The 18,770-nt window shown below is 41.0% G+C and overlaps 1 protein-coding gene across 3 annotated transcripts in view; it reads left to right on the forward strand.

Moving 5' to 3' along the window:
* The window catches only part of RERE (arginine-glutamic acid dipeptide repeats), a 169,361-nt gene that overhangs the window by 37,192 nt on the left and 113,399 nt on the right, over positions 1–18,770 (forward strand). For all 3 annotated transcript variants that reach the window (XM_065649830.1, XM_065649832.1, XM_065649831.1), the window contains exon 2: positions 14,440–14,910. In XM_065649830.1, the coding sequence (XP_065505902.1) occupies positions 14,586–14,910 (325 nt within the window). In that variant the 5' untranslated portion in view covers positions 14,440–14,585. The remainder of the gene's footprint in view (positions 1–14,439; positions 14,911–18,770) is intronic.

An 18,770-nucleotide genomic window follows, 5' to 3' on the forward strand; every position in this document is an offset into this window, starting at 1 on the left:
CCGGGATTACAGCACTTTTCCCCTCCCCGGCTGTTTCAAAGTGATGCGTCAGCGAGTGTCGGTCGGTAATGGGTTTTAAGACATAAAGTGCATGTGTTCAGTGTAACCCTGTTTCCAGAGAAAGGCAGTTAAGAATTTGTCTTGTTTTGTGGTTCGGATTTATGAATTGAGGCGAGGGCTGACGTAATCCATCCTACCACTTCCTTTGTGTGTGCTTTAGAGTTGATAGTGCTTTGTTTTACTTAAAATAGCCAGAGCTGCTGCTTAAATACTTTTCCATCTCCTTTATGTTGTGGCCTTCGGCATAAGCGGACAACTTGTTAAGTTGGATGTGATGGTGCCTCTGAGGAAATGGTTCCTTCCTTTTGTCACTAAGGTTCAGTGAATTGCTTGTATGCTAAGTAGATGAGACTTTAATTTTAATTAACATAATGATGTGTACAGCTGTTCTGTCAGAACGCATCGACTGTCTTTGCAATTTTACTACAGGTTGTAGAGAATCTCTTGATGTGTCTCTCAACCCCTCTTTTGCTTTTATTTATGTAAAGGTGACAAGATGGGGCTTTTGTTTTCTGATGTGAGTGGTTAATAGCTCATCTGTGAGAGCGCTTTTGTTTTGATTTTTGTACGTGGGGAAGTGAGTAAGCTATTCATTATTAGTCCAATCCCAAACCTCCTTGTTTTTTGGGGGTTGAGCGGGGTTATGCTACACATTTTGCTTAAGAGTAGCCAGAAGGAACCTCTAACTTCTGAATTGTACAGGGTCAGTGATGTGTGGGGTTTTTTTTTTAATGTATTTTCTGCTGTACTGTGGATGCCTTCCTGCTGTGGTGATTGAGCTACGTGTAGATAAAGTACTTAAAAAGGTGTCTGTCTGGAAAAAACCCACCACTTTGAAAGCATAGAAACAACGCCATTCCTTTTGGGCACCTGAGGTAGTCTTCATGCTGTTGAAATTTCGATTTGTCTCAATTCCAGCAGGTCAAAACCAATCAGATCTTCACAAACTCCGCCGAGTTACTTCAGAATCAACTGCAAGTACAGCTTGATATCCAACCCATAGTCCAAAACCCCAATACTGAGGACCTAAATTAACTACTTGGTAGCGTTTGATAATAGGGTTGAGGTTTGTAGGCAGAAGCAGCCACCCTTCCAAGATTTTTCTGTTTCGCCTTGATAATGGGGAGTCGCAGATTTTTAGGAAGATTGCGCTGTGTTCTTTAGTGGATGTACAGCTTTGTGGAGCCAGCTCTGAGTGTTAGGTCAGTGTACTTATGTTGTTCTTGCCTTGTTCTGGGAATTTTTCAAGTGATAGAGAGAGCGTCGTGATTTTTTGTGTATGCTGAATTAAGGGTAAAAGCAGTTTGTAAAACACTGAGAGTCAGTATTTCTGTAATTTGGTGACATATACTGATGGTAATTCACCTGCGATCCAGTTACTGGTAAAAACAAACACCATAATTATCAAGGCAGAGTGTAGAAATAGATACATGTTGAGATTATAATGAAACGCTGCTTTGGCCAAGTGATTTTCAAATGAAGGCTATTTCACTGCAGCATTAGGCTGGGCTCTGACAGATGGATGGATTAAAAGGTGCTGACTGGAGTTGTTACAGGTCCCAGCTGTTGGCCTTGTGCCCCAGGTGGCCGTTGTCGCCCTGGTCCCCAAAGCAGGGGGATCGAAACCATGAGTGAAACTCGGTTTCGAACTGCCAACATTCTCAGCCAGACCCATGTAGTTAAACAATTTGTAATTCTACTTCAGCTGAATGCACTGGGCAGAAAACAAAAAGCAGTTCAGGAGCGAAGCTGCAAGTGCACCTGAGAGTTCGTTCTCAGGGGTGTGATAATTGTTGGGCACTTGGCTCCACAGACAAGAGATTCAGAAAATTGGATAGAAGCAGCAGCATTTTGTAGGCATTAGGAAGCAGAAATTCCATGTAGCCTGTGGTGTTTGATGCAAACGCTCAGCGCTTTGATCTCTGTAAAGGGTACAGAGCAGCTTTGACTGCCTCAGTACAGTGGTGGCTCTCAGATGGGATCAGGTCGGTCAACAAGCTTGTGTAGTAGTTTTAATAATTGTTGTGAGCTGTGATGTCTTTGCCAAGATGTCTGCTTCTTGCCTTAAAAGTGTGGTGGTGGTTTTTTTTTTTCTTTTGAACCTTTGTTTTTAAAGCTGAGACTCAGATCAGTAAATGACTTACACTGAGTAGCTCTCTTTTGCATTTCAAGGGTAAATAAGATAAATGGTATCTCAATCAGTGTAGTCCTGGAATAGAAAGCTACCTGATGCTCTGATGTGAATCTCTAGTATTGATAGTCAATTGCACGAATTTTTAAACAAAGTTTTTCATCTTTGTGTGAAGAGCACTCAGCATCGTGTTAGAAATAGGTCTGTCCGAGGGGCAGCAGATGCGGCTCCAGTGCAAGAGGGGAGGTTCTACCAGCTTTCTGAAACTCAACAGTGATGTTGCTTTAGGTTTGTTCTTTACTGGGGAGCTGTCAGCCCGTTAATGTAATCAGTCTGCAAAATTAGCTTACTTACCTACACCAGGATCAATACATTACTTCCTCTGCCTGGGAAGTTCACAGCCTTTCTGCTTCCCCTCCCCGTATGTTGCTTGGAAAACCACAGAAACCCAGCAGAGAGTAATATTAATAGGTATTTTAACCCAAGCACGGGTTGGACCTGGGAACTTAGTTATTTGTATTTTTTCATGTTGTGAAGCTTCTTGGATTTAGTCAGTGACTAGAAGTTGCCTCAGCAGGTAGTTAAATTACAAGACAAGGTGAAAATGACTGAGCCATAATATAAGAGTCAATACACTTCAAGCACTTAAGGTTGGGGACTTGATTTTTTTTTTTTTTTAAAGTTTGATGTAGGAACAGATCCCTGTAGAACTTACTCTTCCAAGCAGTCAAAACATACTGTATTTGCTCCATTTCCTACTGAAACCTAACAAAGGAGCCAAAAATCACTTTTCCCTTTCCTCATAATAAAGCTATTCCTATGAGATTAGAGCTGGGAATGGATATTTGTTATATATAGCAGTTCCTGCTTAATAATTTAATGCTCTTAGGTGATCTTTTATGTTGGTTTGTGGGAGAGTACGCGAGGAAGGACACATCTAACCTGCGTGTTTAATATTAGACTATTGTAATTGGCTTAAAGTTGGAGACCCGGCCTGTGCTCATAGTTACGGCCGGTATAGAGAGTTAAGAGCAGCCCAAGGTTATTAGATCATTTGGAAGCTGATTACCCTTTCACAGCGTAATAAAGTAATTATGAATAGTGTATGAAAATGGGTTGCAGTCTGTTTCAACATTATGACTGCCTGCCTTTAAAAGGAATTGCATTGTCCTCTTTTGTGTTGATCTTCTAATTTGCATTTTCGAAGCACGTTAGATATTTGCCACTTCCAGCTGTAAATGCTAAGTAGCATTTAAAAAAACCCCAAATTATGCCATCTGTTTCTATAGGTTTTCTGTGAGGTTTTTCAGTTCTTGATAATATCGTTTCACCTTGGGTCTGTAGTTGGTTTAAAGCATGGAGTCAGTAATATAAATGAGAATGAAGCTAAACGTGTACATGCTGAACTTCAGAGTTTGACTTTTTTCACAAGTGCTGCCGTATACAGTGATATTTTGGCATAAAGTTTTATTGAATCCACGCTTTTAGCCGAGAGCTTTTCTTGTGAGAATACACTTTGGTATCTCTGATGCCAAAGGTAAATATAACTATCTTGTTCTGTTATATTCAGCTGACGCCGCTGAAATACCCACTGAAAATACTGAACTAAGCAGGAGGTTCCTCAGCGTGTTTTCTGGGGCCAGAAACATGGGTGTTTTCTTCAAAATTGGCTTTTTAATGCAGTTTGAACACTTGAAATGTCCCAGTAGCTTAAGTTTCTTTAGAGTTGGCTTTCATGGAAGTTTTAGAGTAAATATAAATTATTCTTAAGCAGATAAACAAGTGATTGAGTCCTATAGATAATTATGGGGATAGATGATGAATCATAGAAACTTGCCCCATGATTATCTTCAGGAAACTTTTCCTGCCTCTTATAGTGTAAATTGCGCATGTGTCTTCTTCAGTTTATTTTTGTTTTGAAGCGCAGGTGTGAGGAAAACAGTAGTTGTGTGGTGGGTTTTTTTGTTGTGGTTTTGTGTGGTGTGTGTTGTGTTTTTTTTTTTTTCCTCCACCTCTCCAAATAGACTATTAATTTGTGGGAGTTTTTAAAGCTCTCAACAGTGTGAGTGGGGTTATAGCCATCTAGGAAATAATGAACAAAGAAATAATAAGTGCAGCACTAGTGAAAAATCATGAGCAAGTTTTCACTTTGCTATTGGGCTGAGAGCTTGACGAATACCTTTTAGGTGAGTTTATCTTGCTCTTTTTTGGCCTTGTGGCATTTAATACTGAAATGCTGTACATAAAAACTTATTTCGTATTCTGGATTAAAAAAAAAAAGTGACATAATTGTTTTAGACCAGAGTTCATTCTGATTCACAGGCCAGGTCATAATTCAGCGTACGTGTAGAACCAGTCAGCAAGTCATAAATCTCCCAGTGGTTGTGTCTGTCCCATGGGAGAGGCTGGAGGAGAAAACAGGCTGATCCCTCAAGGGTCGGATGGATTTAATGAGGTCCCAGTTGCTCGGGTTACTTGGTGGATTTTCTGCTGTACTATTTTGAAAGCAGCTCCTGATTAGGTTGGTGTTTCAGGAAAAAGCTTTGACTTGATGTCCTTCTGAACTCCTGCATGTTCTGTTGTTGAATGCTCGTGTGCAGCAAATGATGGAAACTCGATAGACAAGAACCTTCAAAGGTATGTTTGTACAAGTCAAACTTTATTGCATCATATTTATAATAAATAGTCTAATTGGTTTTGCTGCCTTTGGTTGCTAAAGGATCACCTGGGGTTTTTACTTGAAAGAACAAGCAAAATGTGGTAATCCTAGTTTACGTTCTAAAGAATAAAGACTGTCTCAAACACTGATCTGAACAATGAACGGTGCTCTGCTCAGCCTGGAGTCTTGTGCACTACAGACTGCAGACAGGTTTACTCATCTTTTAATGTCGTTTCAGGGCTGCTACTGGTGTCTAAGCTGAAAATTTTCCCTTGAAAATAGTTAGAATTTCATACTGCTTCATTTAGGAAAAATAACCTCCTTTTTTGAAGGTATTTTCAGCATAGTATTTGGCTTGTGTGGTCTTAATTTGCATGTCATGGAGTATTAGCATGTAATTATGAAAGCTAAGGAGATTTTACTTTCTTTTTGTTTCTTGTGCTCATTCCTCTCGTTGAATGTTTCAGGTCTCCTGCTTTTGTGAGAATGTCAGTACACTAAGGATGAGCAGGCCTGGATTTAAGGAGGATAAGGCACAAGTACTGTGGCAAATTTGGTTTTTGTGGCCCTCTGCCGTTCCCAGTCACTACTGGTGGCGAATGATGCGATGTGGTGCTGTTATGAGTGAGGCCACCAGATTTCGTTTGTGGCTTAATAATTGTTGGCATTGATTATTCCACGTGTAAGGGCGTATGGTCTAATTTTGCAACATTGTTCTCAGCTTATAAGATCAGCCCTAAATACATTAATTCAACTATATTGCCTCATTCTGTTACACAAGATTCCATTACTTTAGTCATACAGTAGTTTGAGTCTCTACTGAGACTGTTGGAAGTAGAAATTATATTAATGTCTAAAGCGTGACCAGAGTCAGAAGTTATTTCATGCAGTGTTAAAATACTACTTCTTGGTTTAGATTAGAAGCAGACTAATCACTTGGAGCATTTCTTAATGTTTCCTTCCTCCTCTCATGAAAGGCGCAGCCAGTCGTGAAGTCCCTTTCAAATGGGTTCGTTAGCAGTGGCCAGCGGATTACTGATCCGGTCATTCTTGTGGCAGAGACAGGCAGAAATGTAATGGATAGCGTCGAAACACCTAATGCACGAGACCTGTGAACTGGTCCTTTTTTCACAAATAGTCGCACGACGGCTCTTGTGTCCTTGCTGTCGTTTGCTCGGGTGAAACGCGCTCTCTGGTAGTTATTCTATTAAAATAAATGCAGACGAGAATGGATGCTGCGTTGTAGAAATAAAAGTTTCTGCCGGGCAGGAAAATACATAATAAAGAATCTGGAAGTCTTTAAAATTCTCAGTTAAAGCCCGCGATGGGTTTGTTCAGTGCAGTCTGTAGTTCCTGCTGAGCACTGCATCTCAGTACATTGAATTTAGGGGACTAACCTCAAGGCTTTGAAACGCTGGAAAAGCAGGTTTGGAAGTCAGGCAACCTTTAGAATAGCCTGCTTGTGTAAATGTTGGTGTTTTATGGATACGATGAAAATAAGCTTATTGTGGTCTGTCTTGAAGTCAAAAATCAAGGCTAGTCGTGGTGTCAGTAGTGAATCTGACCTGTTCTCTCACTCCTGTGGATGCACCTGGTGTCCGGTGCTCTGGCTGTAACTGCTTGAGTTGCACTACGAGAGCTGTGGTAGAAGTAATTTGGTGCTGGAGCGAATGTTACTGCTTTCCTGACTCATCCAAAAGTGACTATAGACAATTTGTTTTGTTTATTCATCTGTTCTACTTCATGATCCTATGTGTTAAGATAACCTGTATCTTCTAATTGTTCTTGCTATTTGTCAAGAAAAACAAATCTATGCGATTTGTGTGATTTCTCTCTTGGATTTAAAAAGCGGTGACATCAAGAGAGGGAATATTTCCTAATTACCTGCTCACTGCCATTTCACGTGATCTCTTGAAACACAGACCCTTTTTGCTGCATACCTTTTAACATGTGTTTTGAAATCTTTAGCAAGAATATAGAAGGATAATGAACTGTTGTGCAGGGTCACTGCAGACAAAATTCTATTTAAACAGTGCACCTGCCTCACAACTTCCTGTGCTTGTGCATATTTGTGTACAGAGTATTGTGTATATTTGCTTTTGGAATAATATTGCTGCTGCCTCATAGAAAACCTGCTTGTGTAGCTGAGGAGTGAAGATCAAAGGTTGAACTTCCACTAGGTCAGGTTTTACTACTTTAAATGCTGAAGTATTTGTTACTGTTTTCTGCCGATGCAATAAAGGAAGCGAGATGTAGTTTAATACATTTCAGTTGTTAAGTGTTGTGAAATTATGAAGAATATGCTGACGGTTTGCTGCAGACAGTGTATAATATGAGACTGAGATCAAGCTGCATTTCATGCATGAATAAGCCCCTTAATCTCCTGATTACAACAGCGCTTCTGTCCGGGGAGGAGAGGCTTTGCAGGGAGATTCTGACGTTGGCTCCGTCATTAACCAAAATAAGCTGCTCCTCAGAGAAAATGAGACCAGTGTCTGAAATTAAAGACTGTTTCACTAGGCAGAAATATCATTTGTATTGATGCTTATGTCAAAATGGTGGACAACATAAATTATGTCCCGTTAATATCCGTTGCTTGTTCTGATGATGTTGTACCGTTTTCCCCCCCCCCTTTGTCACAGGACTGAAAGAGCAGAATTTCTTTGTTTCCGCTGTTGTGGAATTTTATGGAGCACTTGAGTGGCACGGCTTTCCTCAGCCTTGTCCATGGTCTCTGTAACTCTGAGGATGCTGCTTTCTTTAGAGAGAAATTGCTTTAATTACAGCCACATTTCAGTGGAAATGTCTGGGCCGCCAGCTCATCCGAGGAGCCCACCCTGCAGTTATTCTGCCATTTCGAGTACTTCAAATGCGCAGGCACTTGCTTGGAATTAAGTAAAACAGTTCATGTGGCTGAAGGCCAGGTTTTTTTGCCTTCGCTCCTTAAAAGGGTTTTCCAAAAATAACCTGATCTAGTTTTCGTTTGGGTGATTTTGATGTTTTGGAGGCTTTCTAGAAGATGAAGGGATTGCAAGAGGGCAGCCGAGTGTCCAGCTGTTTAAAAATGAAACGTCAGTGGAGAGAGCACAGCGAAATACATCCAGGGAATGACAGCTGGGTGGAGTTGTGGACGTGTTGCAGAGATGAAGGTACCGGAATAAAATCTGCAATGGCCACGGCCATTAGTTGCAAATGGGTGGAGTTGTAGGTGTAGTTGTGTTTGCAGTTGCGTGCAAAGCAGCAATGGTCTCATTCTGATAACCGCACACGAATGTTCTCAATATTATGCAAAACTCATTTCTGTCTTAAGATAAGTGACTTCCGGGAAGGCACAGGAGTGTGGTGTACTGTAACGTGGGTCATGCGTTCCTTAGAGCTAGAGCTGTTGTAAAATGGGCGTACGATTCTGTTTTATGGAAGTATTCTTTAATGTAACTGTTGGCTTGGTCGCTGTTGTGTACCAGGAATTTCTCTTTATGCTTTGGTTTCTTTGTTGGTGTTTCCCTGGTCTGAATATACAGTGTTTGGGAATGTTTATATTTTACCTAATTAATAAACATACTACAGATTTGTGGTTTCTTTTTGCCACAGACTTGCCTGTCCAGCAATCCATATGCATGCTTTCAAGGTTTTACCCTTTTTGCTTCTAAAAGTCCGTCTGTTTCTGAAACCTTTGTCAGCAAATGAAGTTTTTTTACAAAACATCATGATTTATCAAGAGAAAGTGTTGTTTATTTGGTGTGTGGCTGGTCCCATGGTGCTAGTCCATGGTGGAATGGTTTCCGCTGCCTTTGTTTTAGGTTCCTCCACCCTAATCTCACTTTTTGTCTCTAATCTGTGTTTTGTTGGCCGAATAGTTATCCTGGGAATCCGGATCTGGTTTAATACGGTTGCTGGAAGGAAAGCGAAGTAAATCTGCCAGATAAAAGTAGAATCTGTTCAGAATGATCTGCTGTGTATCACGACAAGTTTTTTGTTTAACTTTTTTTTTTTCTGTTTTAAATGTTGTTAAGCAACCTTATAATACAGATGTTTTCTTGGCTCCAAATGACATTAAATTCCCCAGATAATAGTTCTTGTTACAATAGCAGCTCTTTACAGGTCCCTTGGGCCTTTTCTCCCCTAACAGGCTTTTAAATTGAAGGAGCTGTGTTGCATTACGTGGACATTTTAAAAAGTCCTATTTTTTAATGGTGTTATGGGATGGCTGCTTTACATTACTCCAGACCTATATTGCAGTAATCACTTACATTAGGCCGAATGACTTCAGAGAGAAAGAAATAAATACGTGGCTTCGTATTTACTGTCTGTGGATCGCCGTTCCCAGATATTATGACTGTAGAGGCTGTTAAAGCACCTTTTAAAATGACTCGAGCGGTTCTGAGCGCCATGTTTGAATCGAGCGGATCGATCCGGTGGGCTGGGGTCTGGGTTTTTGCGCTGCAGTCCTAGTTCTGCATCTCGGCTGCTCTCTGGTTTTGAAGTGGCCCTTGAGCTGCTCGGAATGTGTGCGAGGTGAAGAGGGCAGAGGGTTTGGAGGGGTTTTCTTCAGCGTTTTGTGTGTCGCGGTGTGATAAATGAGGGCTGGAGTCTTGGGCTGGTGACTGAACTAACAGCCTCGTACCGAAGCGGGTGTGCAGACGGCTCCGGCGTGGGCCCTGCTGCTTTTTACATCCCTCGCCACACAGGAACAGAGAGAACAGAAAGTCTGGCTAATTTATCTGTTAAGATTAGGAAATCCTACTGGGAGTGCAGAAACTTCCTGAGACTCTGTTGATTTTTATGTTGCTGCTCTTAAGTTAAAGTGGAGGGAAATTGTGACTTCTTTGGAATTACATATCTTTTATGGAAGCCTATGTGTAAAATTGTCTAAAAGCAGCTGTTCTCAAAGCTTTTCTCAGATCCCTGTGAATATGGTACCTAAATTGTGTGACCGTTTTTGGAGAAGGTTGGAGCTGATAACACCCCAAATATTACACCTGGTCTTTCAGTCTATTCTGTGGGCAAAGCTGAAGGTCTTGTAAAATTTTGTTATTAGTACTTACTGGATTTATGATCTCTTGCAGGTAGATAGGTGTTCTACCTGCCCTGTGCCAGTTAGAATATGACGAAGTGAAATGTTACTTTCCTCTCTTAGATCCGATCTTTACAAGTCCTCGCAATTGCTGGGTAAACCTGGCCGCTTTTTGGGGAAGGATTTAAAGATACTTGAAACATTCTTGAGTAAAATGCAATGAAATGTTTCTCCTTGGAAAGTGTAACTCTGAAGATGCGCAGAATAGCCTGTCGTTTTCTGCTGACAAATGCAGAATTTTTTTTTTTAATTTTTTTTTTTTTGCCTTGTGAAACTCTGCTTTGATTTTTGGGAGGAATCTCCTCGACTCTCTTATTTTCTCCTGTTCCTTTAAGTTTTCTAGCATCGCCATTGTGTTGAAGAGTGGGAATTATGATCTTACCAAGCTGTCATCCTGCATAGCTCACCTGTCAAACCGCCCCTGGATCTCGATTTCGGAACGATGCCCCGATATCCCAAGTCGGAGCATGTCGGTGTGAGGGTGGAACGTGCAGATCACTGATCCGCAGCGTTACACAGGCTGTGATTTAAAAACTGACAGCGGGGAGCGGAGCATGGCCCAGAAACAGGAGAGCTCTTGTTTTGCTTTTCTCGGGTCAAGTCGGGTAAATAGCAGGGAGAAAAAAAGGTGGTTGTCATGAGAAACACCTCCCAATGTGAGAGATGCTGCTGGAGTCGGCGCCTGGTTGTTTCTCTGCACACCGGCTGCTTCAGCCATTTGGGGATGATTAGTAGAGAGCGGTTCAAAGTGAACAGAACACGCTTTTAATTGCATGCACTTCCAGGGCTTACAAGAGCTACGGGCTGTAAATATGTAACTCCTAATGACCATCCCTGGCTGAAGTGTTCCAGTACTATATTTGTGTTATAAACTCAAAATGCCAGGGAAGGAGATAAGGTAGACAACTGATAAGAGGCATATTATTCATTGCAGAGAGACTCATAAGAGCTTTTTAAAAGGCTTTTCAGCAAAGTTGCTTCCGGGGGGGTCACAGGCTGGTCCTGTTGAAGAACAGGCAGCGGGACCCATTCAACAGCTGGAAAGCTGCTGAGACACCAACCAGACCAGCACAGTCCTCAGAGGAGACTCGTATATGGTGCACGAGAACAGAGGAAGAAAATGATGAGTATATAAGGGAATCGTTGTGGGCTGTTTTCTTTATATATATATATAAAATAAAAATTCCTTGCACTAAAACCAAGTTAAAATTCTTCCTTGACATCCAAACCAGGAAAAATTCAGTGGAACTCCAGCAGTTGCGGCCCGTAGTTCCTGTAATCTGACATTTGCTGAAAACTCTGCCCTTTTATCTTGCAATGTGAGACTTAAAGCTTACAGAAGAATGGTCCTGTTGTGTTTATTAGGAGTGGTAACACATGATCAAATGAATCTTGTTAGAAGATTTATCTGTCTGGCTTAAATAAGAAAAAGCAGCTCTTCTCCTTATTTTTAGTTACCCTGTGTGCTTACATGCCTTTCTGTTTCTCGTACCGTTTCGGTTGGACTCGGTCTCACATTTCTTTAAAACCTGACTCTTTTGTACTAGTTAAGAGGTTTAAGTACTTAATGTGTGGAAAGGTGGTATGTGTGCCTTTTGCTCTGATAATGATATCCAGGTGTATAGCTGAATTTCTGAGCTGTGCCTAATGGGTAACTGGGGTTTAGCCATCTTAAAATAACTCTCAGTGCCCAGATCTGACTAGAACTCATTGCTTGTAGAAGTAGGGTCCTGCTTTCCTGACTCAGATGGAGTGTTAGTTTGAACTAGATTTAAAATGCTGGGGGGAAAAAACCAACCTCAACCAGGCGAATGTGGGGTAAGGATCAATTGAAAAGAACGATTGTGAACCGCTGCTCTTCAGTTTAAATGAAGTTTAAAGTTAAATTGTGTCTGCTTGGCTGATTTGAAGCCGTAGGTATCTGCGTTTTCTGCTAGAAAGCAGAGAGCAGAGGATTTCAGCGAATAGTTCTGCAAACGTGTGTTTTGGCTTATGTTTGATTTGTAACCAGTTGAGGGTAACAAGGACCTGTAATGTCTGCTGGAATACCGGGTGGAGAAAATAAAGTTATCCCATACCGGATGTAAGAAACTTACTTGGATAAATGGATGTATCCTGCGGCTCTACTTAAAAAATAACAACAAAAGAGAAGATCTTTGAGCGTGATTGCACTGAAGCTAACATTTTCCCTCAGGATTTTCAAATTGCATTGAGCTAATAATGGACGGGGCTATTCTTCCACTCCTTTGTGTAGAGTCTCAGCCGTTGTAAAGTTAATGTTCTCCTTTTAGCTTAAACGACTTCTTTCCAAGATTAAGCTCTAAAAATTCCCTGTGGAAGGAGCAGTAAACCAGGATCAAAGGCAGTTAATACTCGTCAACCTGTGGTGCTGTAACCTGAATTTCTTTTCTATGGGATGATGACAGAAGCAGCTGCTTTGGTGGTTGTTTGTTAGAATGAGAATGAGAAGCTGCCAGTGAGTAAAATTACTGGAAACCCAAGCGACAGAGCTTGCCAAAAACCACTTAAGATTTTCAATGTATTTGCTTCTACTGTCCTAATCCAGATTTAAACATCTGTGTGATTACTGTGTTTGGCAATATACTTGATCGTTATCCCAGTTTACTTTAGAGAACAAAAAAGAAGGTTCAAAATATTTTTGTGATTTTTGTGATGATGTCAGTTTGATGGGTTCCATATTCACACATAATTCCATATAGAATGAGAAAAGTGCTTAACCCACTCCAACATCTGTAACCGATAAATAACATTGAGTCAGCAGGTTATTTTTTAAATATTTACATTTTGGTCAAGAGTGATTAGGGAACATTGGAGCTTTTGAACATGGAGCGGGTGGCGTGGTTGGTGGCTGAAGTAAGAACGTGTGAGATCAAATACAGTTGCTTAATTTATAGATGACGTAGTATTTCAGTTGCAAGATATTTTGTGCTCTTGTGGTTGAAGAAATCTTTCCAAACGTGGGGTGCACACTTTTATTTATAAATCACTATTTGCTTTTGGTTTCTGGTGTTAGTAACAAGGAGAAAGAACACATGAAGATCTCTTGTGCATAGGTTGAGATGCAACTGTTTGTAACTTTTAGATTGCCCTGGGAGAGTAAAGAGCTTTAATTCAAAACTAATAGATTATTTAGTCTCTGAAGTGAATTTTGTATCAACAACAATAGGAAGAAACCCCTCAAGCTTGCTACTGGGGTGTTTCCCAGCCTTTAGAAACTCAAAGCATTTCTTAGAGAGTCCCTGTAGACGGTTGCTATGATCTGAGGTTCTCTGACAATTGACAGGTTCATTGTAGTCTTCTCTACTGGAGTTCCCGTGGATTCCCCTGGAGTGTTATCAGAGCGATGGCAGCTGCTAGAAGCAGGAAAGAAAATAGAATCATTTCCTACCTGGATGATCGGTTCATTCAGGAAGCACCCGAGAGATTGGAGCCACAGCCTGAGCTGGATCAGCAAAAGCAATTTGTCTCTCTGGCTGTTTCCACTGCTGAAGTAGCACTCAGCAGGGACGAGAATATGGTAGTTTGAAATTCATGTAAGCAAAGAAATTTCAAATACACAGCATCCCTGGCTTCTTAAAAATCAAAATAGTCTTTTTCCTTCTCAGATGCTTAACGCATGAACGTTCAACCTTATTAGGTCCCTGACTTTCATGCTATGGGGTTGTACCCAGTGGACTCATTTGGAGTTGTTCCCGAGCCAGGAGAGCAGGCGGCTCTTCTGTGCACGCGATTGTGCTCGGAGGATCCAGGCCCATAGGTCCAGGCTTGCAAATACTCTTCTCACTATTGTTTTTTTAAATCCAGACTTGTGTTGGAGGAAAAACTAATGGAGTTGATGTTAACTGTTTTGATTGAATGATCAGGGAAGTAAAAATGTGGGATTATCTCTTCCTTTTCTACACCCCAGCAGTAATCTGTGTGTGTGAAGGTGACGAGTTATAAAATCCATTTCCTTGTGTTCTCTTACTGGTAAAGCAAGCGTGAAAGGTCGTGGTTTTGATATATGGAAAAGTGGATTTGTTAGTGTGCTTGTAACTACTGTGGTTTGATTTCATAGCCGCTTGCTAAAGTTTTTCATTTGCTTTGAGGAAAAAGAAGTTGTGGACTCTTCATTTCTTGCACTTGCCTTTTTTTTTTCCCCCCACTACTTGCATACTTCCTATTCAGCCTCAGGTATGAGATGATGTGTCTTCTCAGTGAGCGTTTTCCATCCAACAAGTTATTATATTTCTGTACTAAGTTAAAGATTTTTTTTTTTTAAGGAGTTGTGAGATCATTTTGAGGATGGAGATGACTTCAGACATTTTATAGGTGCTTCGTAAGTTATCATTTCTACAAATGCTTCAAAAGACTGATATTTTCCTGTCTTGTGTGTTCTGTACTGAATTGCTTTAAGGCATGGGGTTTTCTGTTAATTTTTATTTTCAGAAATTGAAAGACTTTTGAATATTAACATGGGCTTTTCCCCTCTTTCTCCCCCTCTTCACTTTCAAGAACCCTTTTAAAACGCTGGGGTTGTTGGAGTGGTTGAATTTTTCCTGGATTTGAGTGAGAAATTCAGAAGACTGAAGCCCAGGCTCACTGTCTACCTTTCACGGAGGCCCAGCCGTGAGAGGACAGAAGAAGGCACGTGGCGAATCATGACAGCGGACAAAGAAAAAGACAAAGACAAAGAGAAGGACAGGGACAGAGACCGGGATAAGGAGCGAGACAAGAGAGACAAGGCGAGGGAGAGCGAGAACTCGCGGCCTCGGCGGAGCTGTACGCTGGAAGGAGGCGCCAAGAACTACGCGGAAAGCGACCACAGCGAAGACGAGGACAATGACAACAACAGTGCCACCACGGAGGAGTCCACGAAGAAGAGCAAGAAGAAACCACCCAAGAAGAAGTCCCGGTATGAGAGAACAGACAACGGTGAAATAACGTCCTTTATCACAGAGGATGATGTTGTATACCGGCCTGGAGGTAAGAAATTCTTGTTTCCTTTGAAAGAAATTGTGCACCAGAGCTACCAGTTAGTTGGCTGCAGCTGACAGCACAGTGTGCTGTCTGGTTATTTAAATTGTGTTTGTCCTAGGGGCAGGTTGCCACATTTCCATTGGAGACAAACATGGATACGCATGCAAAAGTTTTTAACTGTATCTTGTAATATCTGATTTGTTGGAATGTGCTTAGCTACTCTTTGGGGAAAAAAAAAAAAAGCCACCCTTTTTTTCTTACTACTGCATTAGTTATCTGCGTATTGTATGGAATCTCTGTCACTGGGAATATCGAAATTAAATTGGATGAAGCACTGAACGCTTTGCTCCAACGTTGAAATGAGACCTGGTCTGAGCCAGCGGTCGGGCTGGGCAGCCTGGAGAGGCATCAGCTCTGACAAGGGTTTCTGACAAGCTGTGGTTTCTTTGTTGAGCTCCTGTCCCGGCTTCTGTTTGTGAAATATCAATCCGGTGACTTAGGGTCTTGCACCCACGGTGCCATTGATTCCAGCCCCTGGTTCCCAGCTAATGCCCGTGCACAGCAGTGTCAGCAAATATCTGGGATGTTTTGGGGACAGAAGCAGAAACTTGCAGGGTGCTCTGGGTGTCTTGGATGTGCCACTTAATTCACGTTTATGGTCTCATGTCAGGTTTCAAGATCTAACCTGTGGTTGCTGCCAGCTAACTTTTTCCTCTAAATGAAATTGTACTTGAAAATTAGGTTATTCTGCTAGCTGGAGTCGTCATTTTTTGAGTAAAAATTTCTGAGTTTATCTACACAGCATTTTAAAAGTGGTGATTGTAGTTGTTTGTTCCACCACAAGGAATTGGTTATGTTTGACTTTACTCTTCAAAGCACTGGCTTAAGGGCCCTGGTAGTTTTATATTCTCTGTAAAATGATCAGTATGCTGTAATAACTGCTGGAGCAAAATAGAGATGGATTCAAACTAAAAACCGTGGAAATGAATGAGGTAAAACCTCGTTGCGTTTTTCCATGAGGTGCTGTATATCTCAACTACTAAGATCTTGTTGTGTAAGTAGAGATGTGAATGTTTTAAATGCTCCATCCAGTTGTAGTTGCTGTAAATACTCAAAAATACTAATTGTATGTGTGAGCAGCATCAGCTGCAGATACAGGTGGGTGGAAATGCTGCTGGTTTGGAGGTGTTGAATTCCATACGTGTTTTTCCGTGTGAATGTTGTAGAGTCTCTCGTCTCTTAAATCTACCAGGATTTGTCACAATGGCTTATCTATTGAAATGCTTCAGTTATCATTTCAAACCGTTCAGAGATGTTTTTCTCTTGGCCAGGGTTTGTAGCCAAGTCATATTTTATTTTTTTGCCTGAGCAGTAGCAATAGGGAGCCTGGAAAAGCGTCAGCTTTGGTGGCAATCTTATTTTCGGTGTCAGAGGATGAAAAATAATTTAGAATCTGTTAAGAACAGCTGTTGTGTGGGCCCAGTAGTACAATGTGCTACGCTGGCTTTATTGCAAGAAGACTTTGCTTAAAATTAAGGTGGAAAATGGATTTGTGATCTCAATTTTGCCATGTAGTAGGATGGAGAAGTATTAGCACTGTTTATCCAGTGGGTGCAGTGCCTGGAGTGCTTTTATACTAATTTTAAAATTTTATTTAAAAGATACTTACTTAACAGGAGTGAGGTCTTGCATGCACATTCTGGTGCATTAATACATTCTAAAGCAATTTTAGCATCTATCGCAGAAAAACATTTTAGCTTCTGTCTTACGGCTGGGTTATGTATAAGGAGATGTATTTTTAACTGAGGGTACAAATGACATGAAATTTAGGAGGGATTAAGACAGTTTAATGAGACTTGCGCAGCAAGGATTAGAAAGATGGAAATGGAAGGTGTGTGCAGAACGGAGAGCTGCCTTCAGCTTACAGCTCTGGGGCTTTAAGGAAAGGAAATCCTTTCCATTCGTTTTATTCTTTCTCTTAAATGCTCTTATCAGATGGGGTGAATGTTCAAGGTTTGCATTTTTTTACTAAGTCGTCTTTGGTTAAAATCTCGTTCTGTGTTTACACCATTGCTGTAAACTACTTAATCCAACACTTATTATTACTTTTTTCTTTACCGAGCTCAGCAGCTATATTTAGGTAATAGCAAATAAACTGTAAATCAATAGATAATCAAGATAATTGGAATTTTCAAATGAAAGGTTACACTAGTTGTTACTGTATAAATACTGTTCATATTAATCTGCATAGATACAATAAATGTATGTGAAGCTTTAAACTATGTATTAAAATTTATTAAGTAGAGCTTAGAAATGCTATGCGACTAATCTTCACACAGGCCTTTCCTAAAAGCTCGTTGGCCCATTTCCCCATCTGTCCTCTCAGCTTCCACAACCTCCCTCCCGTTTCCTTACAAGTCTAATATATTTTTTTCTTTCTTTTTCTCATGGTTCTTACCTTGCTTTTGTCAAACTGACTATCATGGTAACCAATTTATGTTTCTCACGCAATGTATATTGAGATTTGCTTATAGGCTTCCTCAGCAGAAGGAAATGATGGTTGTAAGACAGTTGCATCAAGACTGAGAATTTTTTTTTTCCTCCTCTTAGATTCAGTTAGATATTTTTTTTTTTAATGCTGAATTTCCTTCCATTTCCAGTGCAGATTTATTCCCTTCTATCCTCCTGGCTTTTGCCAAAATACAGCACAGTTTGCAAGGCTTGATTTTTCCCATACGGTTTGTATGCACATGTGGTGTCGTTAACACATGGCTCCTAATTGGGTGTACTCTGAAGCTGGTGCTCTTGTTTTGTAGCACTTTTTTTTTTTTTAGTTCTACTTTTTTGATTGTCAGACTGTACGTGAATTTGAACACTTCGATACTCTGCTGCGCAAACCAGACTTTAGAACTACATCTGTTGTTTGGGTTCGACAGTTGATCCTGTGTACGATTTTCGGTATAGAAGGTATCGAAGTGTTGTCAATGTATCGTACTGGACTCAGGTGGCTCTAAGGTGCTTTTGGAACGGCTGTCCGGGCTTTTTCCAACTGCTCCAGACACCACGGGGAATTCAGCAGCTTTTGTATAGGCTCTGCTCTTGATATTTGGTGCAGGGAATGACTTGCCTGGCCGGAGGAGGGAGCTGTGTCGTGGAAAACAAGTAGCGCTGTCATAACTTCAAATTTCTAGCCAATGTAATGAAACACGAAAAAGGCAGTGATGATGTTATTCCAGGGAACTTTTTCTCCTCCCTGCGCTGGCGACAACATGTTTACAAGTCTTACCGGGACCTGATGTCTGGAGGTATTTTTCTTGTATTTCTTCAGCTTGTCCTTGAACATGGAGATTCTCTTTTCAGTATCCAAATAAATTTATTTTCTCAAGTAGATGGGTTAAGATTGCAGAAGAAGTATGTAGCGGGAATATCTACCTCAAAATAGTAGCTGGTTACGTGGATACTTGTGTTGCTGTGTTCCTTTTAGTTCTCTGAACTGGTGCGTACCTTTCCTGCTGAGGGAAGCTGTTCGGGCCCCGTCCCATTTCAACTCAGTGTGTTGGACACGTCAGGAAGGGATATTACTGTATTAGAGCCCAGAACGTAATAGTGCGGATATTGTTGCTACTGAGCAGACTGATGTAATGGCATCGTGATGGCACCTTGAATGCTGGGCTGGAAAAACTCTGGATGAAAGCCGAAGTTGATTTGGAGCCTCAGGAAAACAGACGGCTCGATGTCACCTGAAGATGAGGACAACGTTGTTTGCCTACGTAGAACCATTTAAATGGATCTGCAGGAATTAAAAGGACTTACGAGGATCTGTTTCTACAGTGACATCAGTAGCTTTATAAACAGCACATCAGCAA

This window comes from Caloenas nicobarica, chromosome 22 (assembly GCF_036013445.1).
Source record: "Caloenas nicobarica isolate bCalNic1 chromosome 22, bCalNic1.hap1, whole genome shotgun sequence".
Lineage (NCBI taxonomy): Eukaryota > Metazoa > Chordata > Aves > Columbiformes > Columbidae > Caloenas > Caloenas nicobarica.